General features: G+C 33.2%; 1 protein-coding gene across 3 annotated transcripts in view; it reads right to left on the bottom strand.

Moving 5' to 3' along the window:
• Positions 1-2757: 2757 nt before the first annotated feature.
• The window catches only part of C3H8orf34 (chromosome 3 C8orf34 homolog), a 463675-nt gene continuing 449170 nt past the window's right edge, over positions 2758-17262 (bottom strand). For all 3 annotated transcript variants that reach the window (XM_007487223.3, XM_056824041.1, XM_056824042.1), the window contains one exon: positions 2758-4889. In XM_007487223.3, the coding sequence (XP_007487285.2) occupies positions 4882-4889 (8 nt within the window). In that variant the 3' untranslated portion in view covers positions 2758-4881. The remainder of the gene's footprint in view (positions 4890-17262) is intronic.

Raw genomic sequence — 17262 nt, 5'->3', positions numbered from 1 at the left:
TATTTGCCCCTCAAATCTTTTGTGTCATTCTATTCTCAAATACACCCACTGTCTGTTTCATTTCCCCAAGAAGTAACTAATTTTGAATGACCTCAAAACCTTCCAAACAAGTGGTACTCTGTTCTTCCTCACCATTTCCAAACTGTTTCTGATAAGGCAACTGAAAAATTTAAAGTCATGTCAGTGTTGTTCATTTACTGACATTAGACATCAGTAACATTTTTTAAAACTGATTTTTTTACTACATATGACTTTTAAGTGGATTCAGCTATATCATTAGGCTTTGAGGGAAGAGCATAAGAAAGACATGTGATATTGATGAGGTGGTAGAATTTTAAAAAATGGTTTTAATTTCCTATTCCATAACTATGCAGATACTCAAATATCCTTTCTCAAAGTAAATATATTCATGTTATCAGTTGGATTCAGCTTGATATTAGACATTTCACCTCGACATTAAAAATTCCTTTTTGTGAGCCTTAATGGATTAACCATCAAAGACCACTAAAGCAGCTCTCCATCTTTTCTCGGGTCTACAATATCAAACTCCAACATCAATCACCATTTTTCATAATGAATGGAAGAGACAGAGCTCATTCTCATAATAAGTGAATGGAAATGATTTGTAGAAAAAAGCAAAGACCAGAGGGAACAAAAGCATCGGGATCAAACGAATTTTCAGAGCATAATAATTATCCACAACTGGTAAGTCCAAGACAGATCCTGAAATTGATGCTTGTGGTATAACAAAAACTTGCCTGCTCCTCTGAAAGAAAGCTCATGGAGAAAAGCTGTAAATGCTTTGGTGCATTGTCACTACAACTATGCTTATCCTGGCATCAAGACCATTTGAGGTGAGGTCTTTTTTTCAGTACGTAATGTATTGATATAACTACCTTACTGGACAATATCTTCATACCCTAGGGGACAAAAAGAAATATAAAGAATGTGCCTTAAAATATTGTGTGGTGTTATTTTCTTTTAAATAAATTCCAAACACACTTCTTCAGATCTCATGAATCATGTGGATGTAGTATTTGAAGATTCTCAAAGAAGGAGAAAAGAAACTAAAGCCTACCTCATTCAGTACTTCCATGCAATAAACAGGCTGCAGTAGTAACAAATTAATGAGTTTCCTGGATCTAAATTCTGAAACTGTAGCATCTGGACATCATGGTGATTTTGTTCAACATTTACTTCTTGAGTAAATAAGCAAAGGGGGAAAAATTCTCAAAGTCAAAAAACACAGACATTACAACCAAGAGTTGGCCATACCACAAACCTTCTCTCTTTTCCTTAGAACACCGTTCTCATTCCCAACATACTTACTAGTGCTACAGCTGCTATTTGTTTAGGCTCTCCACCCATAGGAAGTTATATCTTGAGCTTGTTATCATTCCTTTGAAAAGTTCCTGCTGACTTGTTGAACCAGGCTTCTAGACTAAGCATAGCGGGAAGTGCAAGTTGTAACCTTCCTTCCTGGTACAATCTTACTGATGTTTACAGGGGCAGATGATTTCAAAAGAAAAGGCTTTGACTTTCTTTTTCCAAGATGCAATGTGTGGGCCACCTGTTCTATCAAGTGCATATACAATATTTACCATTTATGAGGGAGTCTTTTTTATTATTAATGGTTATTTCCTGAAAGTTCTTTCCATCACTTCCAAAAAAAAATATGATGAGCTTTACTCTAGCTCACTTAGACAGGATCTGCTCCTTTTGGGAATATTCCAGTAGATGTATGGAGATGTTCTGAGGTTGAGATTCTAGTAGCAGATGTCCCAAGTATTTGGCCAAGTTAAAAAAGGGGGTTTAGGGATTGTATTGCTAGAAAGAGAATTATTTAGATGTGGGTCATTAGTTGCCTAAAGTCACAATATTCTACCACTTAAAGGACAGGCTTTTCCCAGAAATGTATAAATCTGAAAATGGACTTATTAGTAAAAAATTATGCCAGTATGAGGGGAAGCTTAGTATTATGGGTAAAGACCTGACCTCTACATCAGTGTGATCTAAGTGTAGGGCTCATGAATCTCTGCCATATACTGACAGTATAACGCTGGATAAATCATTTCACCTTTGCTTGCCTTGGTCTCCTTATCTGTAAAATGAAGATAGTAACAGCACCCACTTCCCAGGGCTATTGTGAGGATTAAATATTGTAACAAATGTAAAACACTCAGCACCATGTCTGGTATATAAGTTCTATATAAATATTAGCTATTATTATTATTACCTACTATCATTGCCATATGTTATATATAATCTCTAGACTAACATTATGTCAATGGGGATACATGCTTTTTAAAAATTCAATATTATGTGTTGGTTTTTGACACTCGTAAACAGAAACAGGATTCATCTGAGCATAAAAAAGAAGAAATTCTTTCAGAAGTAAGTTGATAAACCTGAAAGAGCATAAGAAGTGAATTTGTAAGCAATCTCAACTCCTTCATTTTCCATATGAGGAAAATGAGACCCATAGAGATGATGATTTATCCAAGGCCATTTGATGAGTTTGTGGTAGATCCAAGAATAGAACTAAATCTCCATTTAGAAGATTCCATTTATTACAATATTATTTTATTTTTTCAATAAAATTGGGTTGCATTGATTGGGATTTCTGCCTTAACTACATCTGGTAGGGGCTTCCAAGAACTTAACAGATTAATCAAGGTATGCTTGAGCTCCAGGTAACAGAAACCTTAGTTTGGCATCACATGGACAAAAATATAAGAATGACAAACAAGCAAATGGTAGAGTCATATATAATACTTTTTATGCTAATTCATACCCCCAATTGTTCTTGGGACAAAAAATACAGAGGAAAAAAATCATTCCTTCTTCATTTTCCTTGTGATGTCATTAAGTAACTAATCTGTCCATTCACATCAGTCTAGGCAGAGTTGATTTGGATTGTTACATTATATTGACTGCTATTACAAACGATTTAGAAATGCTGGCAAAGGCATGCAGAGAGCTTGGGTAGGAGTGTGCTGCCATATTCAGAGGAAGATTCGCCCTTGGCATTTTCCCTTAGGGTTAGAGTTATGACCACTGGAAATTCTTCCTTGGAGTGTGATAGCACACCTTGTACAAGTTCCATGCATGTATATGGATTCTAGATGCTGCTTCCATACAAAAAGATTCTAGCAATAGTCTAAATACATCCATCTAACTCCAGGCATGCGAAATACACTTTGCTGTTCTGGAAGTATTGACACAATTCAGGGAAAACTGACTCCTTATAGTGCTTAGTGTCTCATTCATCAGCTAATGCGTTCCTCAAAATTTTTCCAAATAGGGAGAATTTTGATCAAGGTCTGGAAAATGTCTCCAAATACCCCAGTGTATATTTTGGGCTATGGAGACTTATACCAAAAAAGTGGTTGGAGGACATGGAAATAGGTACAATGAAGATAATTGATAACTAGAATTCAGAAAGTTAGAGACAAGGTGGTTCACATATGACAATCATTTTCTTTAAGCATACAAAATACTTATTTCCATAAAAAAGAAGCAATTGGAAATATGTTTAAATGTTGAGTCCAATTAGATATAAAAACTTGGTTGTATTATGATTAAAAAAATAGAAGTGGACCCAAGCTAGAATGCAAATAATATACCAAAATATTTCTAAAAATAGGATGGACAAAAATATCTTCTTAATAATTAATGAATTGACTTGTCTGGAAACAAGGAACTAAACCAGAAGACCACTTTAGATTTATATATTCCTTATGATTACATATCTTGTATATCTATTTGGCCCAGAAACTCCTTGGCTAACTTTATGAATTATTTTTCTATGCTTTTAAATTAAACTTTATACTTTTTAATGATAGTTTTAAAAATACTACTATCACAAATTTTTACTTCCAGAAATATTGACTGAGTCATTGGTCAAAATTAATATCCATAATGTAAGAGTGTTTCAGTGATCAGGTTTTGTTTTGTTTTTTTATTCTTTTATCATGTAGTGACTTTTTTGGCCACTTTAGGGGAAAGCATTAAACATGTGATTTAACTAAACAATCTTACATGTTAAAATGCAACAACCAAACACAGGTTCTGAGACAAACAAGAAAACAAATGGAAAACATGCTCAAGAAAGCTACTATTTTGTTAACATTAAATCACTGTTGAGCATCACTGTATAAACATGTTCAAAAGTGTAAGTAGATATTACTTATCCTCAAAAAATAGATCATGTGAACAGTGTTCAAAGTTGAATATGTGGACAAACATTTTTCATTGCATAAGAATTTGGTTTTTTTCATGCATTTCATTCTTTATATACCTGCTCACCATGAGCAATTCACCTTTTTTTAAAAAGTAAGATCAGATACTTTAAAAAGTAGTAATTACAGAACTCCACAAAGAATACAATGCAGGTAACAGTGACTAAACATTTAACTCCATGAAACTGAAATGGTACATTTTGGCACACTTAGGTAAATATGTATAATTTATTAATCTAAAAAATGATAAAATATTATAAAAATATAAGGAGTAAAAAAAACACTAGACAAGTTAAAATAGAGAAAGACTTTAAGCAAAATTATTTGCATTGGATATTATTTAACATGTCAAATTTCCATCTAAAATAGCCAGATGTTGACTCATCCAAATCCCAGTGCACTAACCACAAGTTAAGAGTTGTAGTTAAGACTAACCTCCTCAAGGTTTCTGTGCCATGCTAGTTAAAATGTACTGTGATTCCACATTTTAGTATCGCTGGTAATATTAGTACTTTTTCCCTATTCATATTAGAAAAATAACCAATCTTTAAGCTATTATACACAATAAAAGCATATCTGTAGGTTGATCTCAATAATTGATAATTTCATTATTAACTACATGTATATTCTTCTACCAGTTTCACATACCTAGAGAGAGAGAGAAAGAAAGATACTTAATATACAGATAAGAATATTTTTAAAACAGAATTTAAATCAACATCTAAAATTCCACATAAAAATAGATATATAAAATTTACAATGTTCATGGCTAAGTTTTCCAAATTATATTGAAACACTCTGTGTCAGTTAGTTACACCTAGAATATAATTATTTGACAGGTGGACAGTAGACCTTAACCCTTTTAAAGATTTGCTAACAACCAATGATGTCCACAGAAGTCTTTTTAAATGACATCTTAAAAAAATACCCTCAGATATGGAAAAAATGAAGTAAATCATGAAACAGAATACTCCTGGGACAAAGAGACATTTAGGAAACCAGAAAAGACAGAGTTCCTATATTTGAAATTATTTGATAATTTTGCTTGGAATAGTTTTCTCTGCTACTTCTTAATCTCCTTAAGATATGACTGACTGTCTTGTCTCTACAATGCCCACCCTATTACCACTGGTTCTGCCTTCTATGGCCATACAAAGTAAGTCTAAAAATTCTTGTACATAACAGTCAATAAGATTCTTCAAGATAGATACCATAGTTCCTTATGTCTTCTCCAGTTCTTTTAAGGAATCCTGTAACATAGATTCAAGTACCATAAGCTATTTTGGTCAACCATACCTGAATATGTTTTACTTTTACTGAATATGTTTACAAAACTATCATGTATATGAAATTGATTTTTTGCCAAAGTATAAGATTTTACATTTATTTCTATTTAATTAAACATTAAAAATTCAAATTAGTACTGTAGCCTGCAAAGATCCTTCCTGTCCAATCCAATGTATTATCTAACTTTCCTGGCTTTGTGTCATTTGCATATTTGGTAAGTATAACTTCTATGCCTTTATTCAAATTGTGGATTAAAAAAAATGCATGGGTCCAATAATTTAAGGAATCTTACTGCAGACTTTCTGCCAAATTGACATTGAAATAATAAGTCCACTTTGTTCATTTGGCCAGGTCAGAGCCCATTTATTTTTATTATATCTATTCTCGGTTCCTCCATCTTTCACACAAGAATAGCAGGATATTTTTTCAAACATTTTGCTATAATTTAAGTATATATAGTCTTATCAAAATATAGTAATGACAAAGTTTTGTCAAAAAAGACAGCAAGTTTAGTTTGGCATATATTGGCCCTTTATCAAATCATAACAATTCTTTACAATAATTACTTTCTTTTCTAGGAATTCAATTCAATAAGAATTTCCTTACTGATAGTCTAGAATTTTTTTTTTCAGGAATCAAAGCCAATGTCACTGACATATTATGTATACTGCTCTTTTTCTTCTCTCTGCCCTTTTCTTTAAAAAATCAAGACATTTGCCCTTTTCCTGTCATGTGATTTCTCTCTCCATTCTATCCAGATTTCAGACATAGTTAATAGCTAAGCAAACACATCTACTGATCATGTTATCAATGTAGGATTACGTTAACTTGTTTTTTTTGAGAACTAAATTTTCTTATTATTTCCCTACTTATTGTTCATATTGACACTCTGATAGATATTTTCTGCCAACATTTTCAGTGCAGAATCATTCTTTCTGGCAAAAAAAAAAACAGAATAAAAATAAGATTTGAGAAATTCTAACTTTTTTTTCTGATGTAATCACTAATCATCATCTAATCTACTATTTGGCGTAATCCTGTCCTTTTTTGTCATTATCTTTTTTCCAAATGATGTTTAAAAATCTCAACCAATTTTATTAAAAGTTATTACATTCTGGACCTTATGCTTATAGAACAATTTGATAATCATAGTTTTCATAACTACCAATTCTTTCATGTCCTACAAAGCTTTCTTTTTTAAAATAAAAATTTACTGATAATATTTTTTCAGCATCACCCAAATTTCTTCTTTATTCCAAGTTTCCTTTTTATTAATTATCCTCTTGGGGTAAATGTCTAGAACTTAAATCTCTGGTTCAAATAGTATGAGTATTTTAATCATTTTATTACATAATTCCAAAATCCTTTCCAAAATGACTGTGCTAATTTGCAGCCTCATCACCATTGCATTAGTGTACCTATTTTTCTAGACCCTGCCCTAACATCAACTATCCACTTATTTTCACATCTTTTTTGGGGGGAGGGGGATTTGAGGTGAAAACATCAGGATTATCTTACTTTGCATTTCTCTAATTATTAGTTATTGAAACATTAGAAAAAAAACTCTTACCAAAAAAATTGGTACAATGATTATTCATCATTTATCTCTCCTTTTTTTAGTCCCTACACATTTTGAAGAAAAAGTTTATTAATGTGATTTGAGAAGTTATTATCTGTTCCACTTTGGTCAGAGAGAGAGCTCCACAAGATATCAAGATAATTAATGCCTGCTATCACTAGTCTACCATATCCTTGATACCAAATGTGATATTTCCTTAATTCTTCTGTCCAAAGGATATGTAATAAACTTCTTCCACTTGATTGTCACCTAAATACTTATTCTTTTTTTACACTTGGTTACTGTTTTCTTCACAAATAGAACTTCTTGATATGCAATGATATCTCAATGGTATAGATTTTTTAATGAGTTATGTCCATCCAGAGTCATATCTTAACCACAGATTTAATCTTGTCAATTCTCAGGGTGGCCTATATAGTCAAATTGTGCCTCTAATTCTTCCTGCTTATTATATAAACTTTTATATTTGCTCCAAGGGCTCCAATATCAAGATTGGAGATTGAGTGTAAACTCAACTAACTCACTGTATATAGTAATTCCCTAGCAATAATCCATCTACTCCAGAAATTTTGCTGTTGATTTTACAACAGGAAGGAAGAAAAGAAGGTAGAAGGAGGAAGTAGAAGAGGAGAAAGAAGAAAAAGAAGAAAAAGAGGAAGAGTAGGAGAAAGAAAGGGAGTGAGATAGTGAAAGGAGAAAGAATAAAAGAAAAGGATGATGAAAGGAGACTAGAAAGAATAGGAGAAGAAAGAAGAAGAAGGGGGGGGGGAGGAGAAAGAACAGGAGGAAGTGATGGTAGTGGTGTTGTCAACTATAAGGCCAGAGAAAAGACAAAGTGTTGCACTTGTTTGGAGTCAGAAAATACCAGGTACATATCATACTTTTTCACTTATTACATGTTTGACCTTGTACAAGGCAATGGGATTACAGTTTGGTAATCTACAAAATGAATGGACTGAACTAACCACTAATGATTTTTTTCTAATTTTATATTCTCTATATTTGTAGTCTAAATGGAAGGAGCTAGCATCACTTTTACCCAATATTTAAAAAAATAAGAACAAGATTTTACATGACAGACTTCAAATATTTGAAAATAGGCATTGTGATTTTCCTTTTTTTTCCTCCCAAATAAATATCTAGTTCCATATATGGAATGGGTTCTTCTACCCCTACCCCTACTCATTACATTTGGATGCCCCTTCTCTAGATTGCTCTTAGATTTTGGTACCCAGGACTGAATATATCATCATAATACTCCAGATGTTTTCTGACTAAACATAATGGAGTAGGACTATAAACTCCTTTCTTCTGGGCATTAAATCTATTTTACTGTAGCATGAGATCACATTAACTTATTTTTGGAAGGTGATTTTATGTTGCCTTCTCTAACCATTCCTTCACTCTCTTGTATTTGTGAACATATATGCATGTATACATATATGTTTAACTTCATGTTTTATATTTATTTTTATTGAATTTCATCTTATCAGATTTAGACCATCATTTTAGGCTGCTGAAATTGTTATCCTGCCTCTTTTATCAAAAAAGTTAATTTTCCCTTTAAGATTTTTATCATATCAAAATTTAATAAGCATGTGCCTTAAGCCTTCACTGATTAAAAATTCTACATAGCATGGGAAGGGTTTTTCAGCATGACCTATCTGGCAAATTCTACAGGGATCAGACTTTTCCTCTGAGAAGTAAAACTTGTTTTTCTTTTCTTTTTAAGTTAGTCCAGGACTAAAGCAAATTTACAAATGGGTCCCTCTTAGTGGGAATGGAGGAGGGATAGTTAACAAAGTCCTTCCTAGACCTAATGATAATAAAAGTTATAGACTAGGTTATTAGTAATTACTAGATTCCTCCATGAAATCAATCAGCTGAAAGTAAAAAACTATAGAATTGTGGTATAGTTTTCCCATACTTTTCTTGGGGTAGAAGTTTCTGTACCAACTTTTAAAAAATTTTCACGAGTATATATCTCTTTCTAAAAGTCAAGTGTTTGGCTGTTTTGTAATCAAGAGAGAAATCAATAAGTGTTCTTGAGCAACAGTGCTAGAAAAATCCCCAAACCCCTGAGTATTACTACTAGAACCAGGAAGGAAGAAGTCATCAGTCCCTCTGGTGACTCAATTTGCCTGTGACATTAGTAGAGTAAACACAGAAGAGATTCGACATTGTGAACATTCCATTAAACTCTCGAAAATCCAAAAATGACTCATTAATAACTAGCCTAGTCTGGTAATTCATTTAGTTCCTAAATCACATAAATATACATTTATTCCATATCTATCCACTTTTATATAAGAATGATATGAAAGACTTTTTTGCATATTATTGGTGGAAGTATAGGTAAATTATATCAATAGTAGATTCAGGAAGAGGGACAAGGGGAAAGACACACACACACACAGACATACAGACAGACAGACACAGAGACACAGAAACACAGAGACAGAGGCAGAGAGAAAGCATTTGCCTTTTTCACTTTTCTGTGACATTTTCAAAGCTACTGGTTTACTGGAAAAAAATCTTACAATGACTGAATTCAATAAAAGTATTCTTTTCTATTTTTTAATGTGCTTAGTTATTTACATGGTGCTTCCTCCATTAGAATATAAATTTGTTGAAGTGAAGAATTAGTTTTGCATTTATCTGTATTTCACACTTAAGTGTATGGCATACAGAAAGTGTTTAATAAATACTTGTTGACTAACTCCTAATATAACTTGGATTTCCAATCATTTCTTTTCAGTGTTCTTTTTTTTTTAATCTAAGGAAAATTTTCCTTACCTAAAAAGAACACAGGTAGAAAATTAACCTGAAGTTTTCAACAATTATTTATTAAATACATACTATATTCAAGGCCAGGGCTAGGTATTGATGATACAAAGATAAAAATAAAATAGTCCTTGCCCTCAAGGAATTTTCATTTAACTAGTTCTATATACTCTGTACCATTCAATGGTCTTATTCCCTCTTTGACCTTGTGCCTTAAAAAAAAAAAAACTGAAAAAAATTATATGCTCTTTTACTTTCAATCAATCAATCAACAAACATTTGTTAATTGCTTACTGTATGCCAGGCACAGAGGAAAATGCTAGAGACAAAAAGAGAAAATAAAAACAGTTCTTGCTCTCAAAGAGCTTACATTCATCAGACTCAGTTTATTTTGAAATTTCATTTTCCTCTATGACTAATGTCTCATCTCTGTTCTCATAGAACAATGCCATGAGTAATATGCATTCTCCATTCCCTCCCCTGGCTTGCATAGCCTATACAGGTATTTTTAAAGTATAAGTTAGTTGCTGAGTTTTCTAAGTATCCACTAACAGCAATTTCTTAGGTTGCTTTTCTCTGCCCTCTGAGACAAGAGATTGCTGGTAAAGCTAGAATGAATTAGAATCTCTGCTTTTAGCAGAATAAGACTCCTAGCAGATGTGTGCATAATTGAAATCCCCAACCAATACTATATCTTCCTTCTTTGCCAATTCTTTTTTTATTTGTTTTATGAAAATATCCATACCCTCTATTTGCTCCAAATGTTTCTATACATTTTTTCCTTCAACCAAATCCTCTCCACCATTTTTCTCCCTGTGGATTTTCAGAAACAACTCCACAAATTTACAATATCCTGCTTTCTTTGATCTAATCCATTTCAACAACTTTTTGAAAAATGGCTAATCTCTTGTATTTAAATGTAAATATGTGTGTGGGGAACATTTAGGAAAATTTTGATTTACAAAATAGGCTAAGTCACTGACAAAAATATAGTCCTCCTAAATTGTAACATGGTAATTTCGCTTATAGATTTTAGATATTTACTCAATACTTGAAAATTGGAATTTTCAAGGGAACTTGGCAACACACTTAGACTCTTTGTTACAATGTTAACAGATTATTATGGCTTGAATAAAAACTAGCTTGAAATATACTTACTAAACTCTTAAGATTATTTTTGTCAATATTTTTTTTTGTTTTTAAAATCTTTACTTTCTGTTCTAGTAACAGCTCTAGGGCAGAAGGGCAAAAGTTAGGTACAGGCAAATAAGGTTAAGTGACATTCCCAGGATTATACAGCTAGGAAGTCTCTGAAGTTAGAAGTGAATGAAGTCCTCCTGAGTTCAAAACTTGCTTTCTATCCATTGTGCAACTTAGCTGCCCCTGTCAATTTCTTAATTTTAGGTTAATACAATATGATTAATTTTTTTTCTGTATCACTTTGCTTATAATAAAATTTTGTGACAACAGCAGTTTTAAAATTTTTAATATTTTACTGCTTTGGGGTTTCATTTTTCCTTTTATATTAATTATCTTACATTTCCATTTTACCTTTTATTTTACAAAAGTAAATGTTAGTAAAATTTTATTTCTTGAATTTATGTTCCTTTTGATCACTCCAAAATAGAGCATTTTTTGCAAAATAGTGAGCAAACTCCCCTTTAAAAAAGTAAATTTCATTTTTTTCCTGTTTGTTTCCACAAAAGGAACACCCTTCTGCCTTCATTAAATGCCAAACTTTTCCAATATCTAAAAATAGAATTTTATTATTCTGCATCTTTGAACACTACCCAAGGTCAATGAGTGTAAAACTGCATTTGCATTACTTTGCAAAATAGAGACAATAAAGCTGGATGTTTTACTAGAAAAGAGAACACTAAAATCTTTAACATAGAATGTGAAAATATGTGTTGATTTTGTTTCAAACACTATATTGTTGATGTTATCAACCCAGCTAAGAAGGCTCAGAATCATCGGATCATAGATTCTCAAATTAATAGCTTTAGAGATAGAAAGATCCTCAGAGACCATCTAGTCCAGTCTCCTCCATTGAAAGCTAAGGAAAAGGAGGCCCAGGTCCTTGTTGTTAGTTTATAGGTCTCAGACTCAGAAATTACTTCATCCAAACTTCCTAAATAATAATTCACAATACAATATCCTTGATGAATTGCCATTTAATTTTTGCCTTAAGATCTCTTAAAAAAATGATGGGAGGAGTAGGGGGAAATGTGTTACCATTATACTCTGACTGTTAAATTTTTCCTAATGTTCAAATATTTTAATACACTTCTATCCTTCTATCCACATTTTCTATCCTCTTGTTCCTTCCTTCATAGTTTAATCACAAATCTGATCCTTCTTCCAGATGACAGCACTTCTATTACATGACAACTCTTTTTATTCCTCTCCTATCTTCTCTGAATGAAATGTACCCAGTTCCTTCAAATGAATCTTATATGGCACTATCTATCCTCCTTGTCCTGATAACTCTTCTCAGGATATACTGAAGTTTTTCAAAGTCCTTCCCCAAATGTTTCACCCAGAAGTGAAAGCTCTGGTAAAAAAGTATCTTGAAACAAAATATTATGAAATAAATATTTTAGCATGAGTGGGACTTCTTTAATTATTGTGTTCATGATCTCCTTAGGGTATATGCCTACCAAGGGAATCTCAGTCAAATGGGATGAGAATTTTAGTCACTTGTTTTGCATAGTTACAAATACTTTCCAGGAATTTTTTTTCTTACTCATTCTTTGCTTTATCATCAATTCATTATTATGATTATCCTTCCACACACCCTTCAAAGCTGACTTTCCCAGTAAATTTTGTCACCTTTGCCAGTTTTCTAGTGTGAGATGAAACATCAGGATTGCTTTGTCTTTCTCTTGTGGTTACTCATTTGGAGGATTTCATATGGTTGTAAATAGTTTGCAATTCTTCCTTTGAGTACAGTTTGTTCCTATCTTTTGACTACTTATATGTTGAAAAGAGATTCCTTAAAGGCTTCTATAATTACATTAGGGAAGCAAGCCTCTACAATAACATGCAGCATCACACTTATGGATGCTCATTTGTCTATGCCTTGAAGACAGACAGACCTTTGTCTACACCCAAAAAAAAAAAAAATCCCATAATTCCACAGGTCACTCTCCTTATAAAGAATCTGAAAGTCTACATGGTGATGTTGTATCCCACTCATACAGGGGAATTCACAATACTCTCGATTCCTTCTTCATGTGCTTTCGAGGGCATGGGGATAAATATGTGAATTGAGTCTCAGGAATAATTCTATATACCTCTTCATTCCCTAAGGAAGATATGCAAATTCAAGTAAAAATTACACTAGATTATATAGGATCTATTGAAAACTGGACATTCAGGAACTTAATCAGATAGGAGCTAAGATTCAACTTGGAGATGCACAGATTCAAAGAATCACTACTATGGAAGTTTCAAACTATATTAAAAAAGATAAACTCAGAAACAAAAGATGGTGAAGATAAGATAGAAGCAAGACTCAAAAGAAATTGTACTTGTTGTGATGTTATCCTACTGTAAAATGATATAAATTATATGGTGTGAGATTTACTTAGTTCTCAAACTGATTCTGGTGTGGCTTTATACTTAGATTTCATGTATAATCATTTTTTTTATTATAGCAGACATACATTAAGTGATTGAGGAATCCTTCAAGTTTATGAAAGGGAAGCAAGGTGGTTCAGTGGATAGAGGTCTAGGACTGAAGATGGGAGTTTCTGCATTCAAATATAGCCTGAGATACTTCCCAGCTGTATGACCCTGCTCAATTCAACTGCTCTTCTACTTATACTTAGTATCAATACTTAGGATCTACCGATACTTAATATAAATATTTAGGATCTACCTGTACTTGCTATCAATACTTAGTATCAATGCATTAAGATCAGGAAATAGATTATTTTTCCACTGTCAAGACAATGATTTCTCTGAGTGCACAGGATTTCCATCAAATCTATTTCTTCACAAATAGGACCATACCCTGTGCTCCCCAGTCCCAAGACAAATTGAGAAGTAGGCAAAGCTTGATTCCAAATCTTTTTCATTCTATATGGCTCTCCCAATTTCCATTGCCCTACTTATGCCTTCCATCAAGCCTTTCTCTGAAAATACAACTACTTCCTTATTTTTCCCTACCTTTTTCATCCTTCCCCATTCCTCAGTCTCTTCAATCAACATCTTGAGATTTTTACCCTATTCATTTCCTATCCACAAACAAACTCAGTAAAAAATGAATCACAAATATGAAATCCCCACCTATTGACTTGAGGTGTTGTTTTAGACTTCTCTTATCTCATGGAGATAAGGTTGAGTAGGTAAAGAAAACTGATTGGATCCCTGACCAGAAATACAAACTCCCAATTAGTTTGGAAGAATTCAGAGGGGGCTGACACAAGAAACAAGGAAAAGAGGAGAGGAATCTGGCTCATGTGAACAAGCTCAGGATGAAGAACCTGAAGTCTGACAGAACAAAATCCCACTGAGTGGAAGCAGAGAGGCTTTCTTCATAGCCAGCCAATAAATTCTTCTTGTTTGTGAAAGATGCATCCCTCTGACATGAGGTTGCCATTTAAGCTCAGTCTGTCAAGGCTAAAGTGTAAATGGGATTTTCTTTCACTTTGTTTTCATTATTTTGTAGTTTTGAGTCCACACCTAGGGCAAATATCTGAATATGCCAAGAAAAACAAAAAGGCTTGGTAAAAAGATATAAAAACATGTAACACTCATTTAAGTTTGATTTTTGAAAACTACACTCTCAAAAACTGGACAAACTATGTCATATTTCTATTCTTTAGAAAACCCAATCCCATATACAGCTCTTATCTCTCCCAGTTCCATATTATAGAAAAGAACAATTCAGTTGCTTAATTGTGAAAATGTATCCTTCCCTGATGCTTGTTAGGAAACATTCAGACTACTGTTGCACGTCATATAAAAAGACCGAATGGACAAAACATGTAGTTTGAAGCTGTGCCTTCCATATGGCTTAGCACAGTTGCACATTTTTCCATTCCAGTTATCAATTTATTTGGTGAGCTTAAATTTAATAGGTTACTTAACATTTCCCTTTAAAAAATTCAAAGACTTTTAAGAATCAATTTACTATGATGAAAAAACATGTCTTATTAAAAAATAAAAATAAATCAGTTATATAGGTATATCTGTATATCTAGTTTTGTTTCATGCATCCACATAGAAGATAACTGTAGATATCTGGCTATATCTACAAATCAATATTTATATCTATATATCTAGTTTGTTTTTTAAAGGCGAATATATATGTATATATGCATGTATCCAAAGTCATTAGGTATATAAGCAGACATTTGTAATTATTTATTTGGAAATTAGACTATTTGACTTATACCTACCTCCCCAAACCCTGCAATAGTTGTTAAGTTCACTTTCATGAAGTGAAAGAACATAGGGGAGAGTTGACTGCCTCTGCAATTGGAGGACCTGACTTCCAATTCTACTCCTCACTTAGTACCTCTGTGACCTTGGACAAAACAGAAACCTCACTGTACTGCTGCTTCCTCATTTACATAATGAGGAAGTTAAGCAAGATAGCTTCTAAGGTCCCATCCAGCTCTTAATCTATGATGTTATGATTGCGTGATCTTAAAATGTTTCTGATTAGGAAAAATAGTAACACTAAAATCAGTGTACCTGATTTGGGGAGTAGCCACTTCTGAGCTTCCAACACCCTGACCCCATACATTTTTAGTCACAAAATACTTTCTGATTTGGAGTTAGAGTCTCACCAAAGAATGAGTAAATAAGAAAAAAATAGGAGATTAAAATTAGCGGGACACTTCTTTAATTCTCAGAAAGTATCTGTTTTAGTTTTTTAGAGAGATTGTTCTTCTACCTTCCTAACATTATCCTGCTGATCCAAATTTAATTTCTTTTTTTCATTGATGATGCCTTTTCATGTTTGGTGCCTGCAAACCCTTAAGTGCAGCTCAACAACTATTTAATTTGATGGTAGGGGTGAAACATGGCTTTCTTTTCTTTGTTGGTCAGCTGTGGGTACCTTAATTCCTAACTCTCTACATCTTCAGGAAGCAGCATTATATTATTTTTTATTTTTTAAACTCTTACCTTTCATTTTAGAATCAATACTGTATGTTGATTGCAAGACTGAAGAGTGGTAAGGGCTTGGCAATGGGGGTAAAGTGACTTGTCCAGGGTCACACAGTTGGGGATCATGTGAAGTCATATCTGAACCTAAGGTGTTCCCTTTCTAGGACTGGCTTTCATTTCACTGAGCTACTTAGATCCCCTCAGAGAACTTAATTCGTAAAACTTTGCCCATATGATGGAGCCTTGCCATAGATTCCTTCAGCTTTGTATTTTCTCCTATTTTAGGGGATGTGTGTTGAGGTTCAAGGGCATCTTTGTTAATTTTCTTTCTTGTTATTCAATCAATGTAAACATTTATAAAGTTCTTACTATTTTTCTGTCCTCAAATAGGCACAGATAGTCCAGAATATAATCTTGAGAAAAAAAAAATGTCCCCAAGAGGAAAGCTAGCTGTTTTGTATTATCTTCTCCAACCTCCTAATCCCCTATACTACATAGTTCTTGTTTGGATTTACTTTTTAAAGGGGACCAAAGGCATCACAGAATTATTTCTTGACTTGCATGTGAATTGGATTTCAGTGTATCAGTGTTTCATGTTCTTCAACATCAATCTCCCAGAGTCACTGAAGTCCAGTGGCAAGAAAAAAGTCAGGATAACTGGGTATAGCCCAACTTGCAGTGGATGACCTTGGTATCTAAGCACTCCATTGTAAGTACTTTATGTGCCTTCTTGGCTGCCATTGGGATAATTTTATCAATAAAGAAGGACCCAAGGAATTTCCCTGGGAGAAAATGTCTTTGACTGGTCAGGGATTACAGTTAGATGAAACTATTGAAGTACAAGAGTCCTCAGGGATTCCTCACCTATAGTTGACCATTAGATAACCTTCCATTCATCAGTCTATCTACCTATTCCCAGACAGGATTCTAGTAGAGTTCCAGAAGAACCAGCGGTTGTAGGCATAAGACCTCTACACCACACCACACCATGTCTTCATGACTTGGTTGCTTCTCCAGGTCTTTTAAAGTAAAATTTATTTTTTTAACTTATTAAATACATCACTGGGTGAAGTGAAAAAAATTGTTCTAATCCACTCATTCCATTGGGGGAATTCTTCATAAGCTTGGGGCTGCTATCCCCATAAGTCATGGAAGGATTTAGCTCATTTGCTCAGTTTTACCACATTGGGGATATTGTATATGTTGCTGCTTTTTGGAGCTCTAGGTGACAGTTCCTTTACACAAATG

This window comes from Monodelphis domestica, chromosome 3 (genome assembly GCF_027887165.1).
Source record: "Monodelphis domestica isolate mMonDom1 chromosome 3, mMonDom1.pri, whole genome shotgun sequence".
Classification (NCBI taxonomy): domain Eukaryota; kingdom Metazoa; phylum Chordata; class Mammalia; order Didelphimorphia; family Didelphidae; genus Monodelphis; species Monodelphis domestica.
Note: the sequence above shows the minus strand (reverse complement) of the source record. Positions and strands in the feature narration are given on the sequence as shown.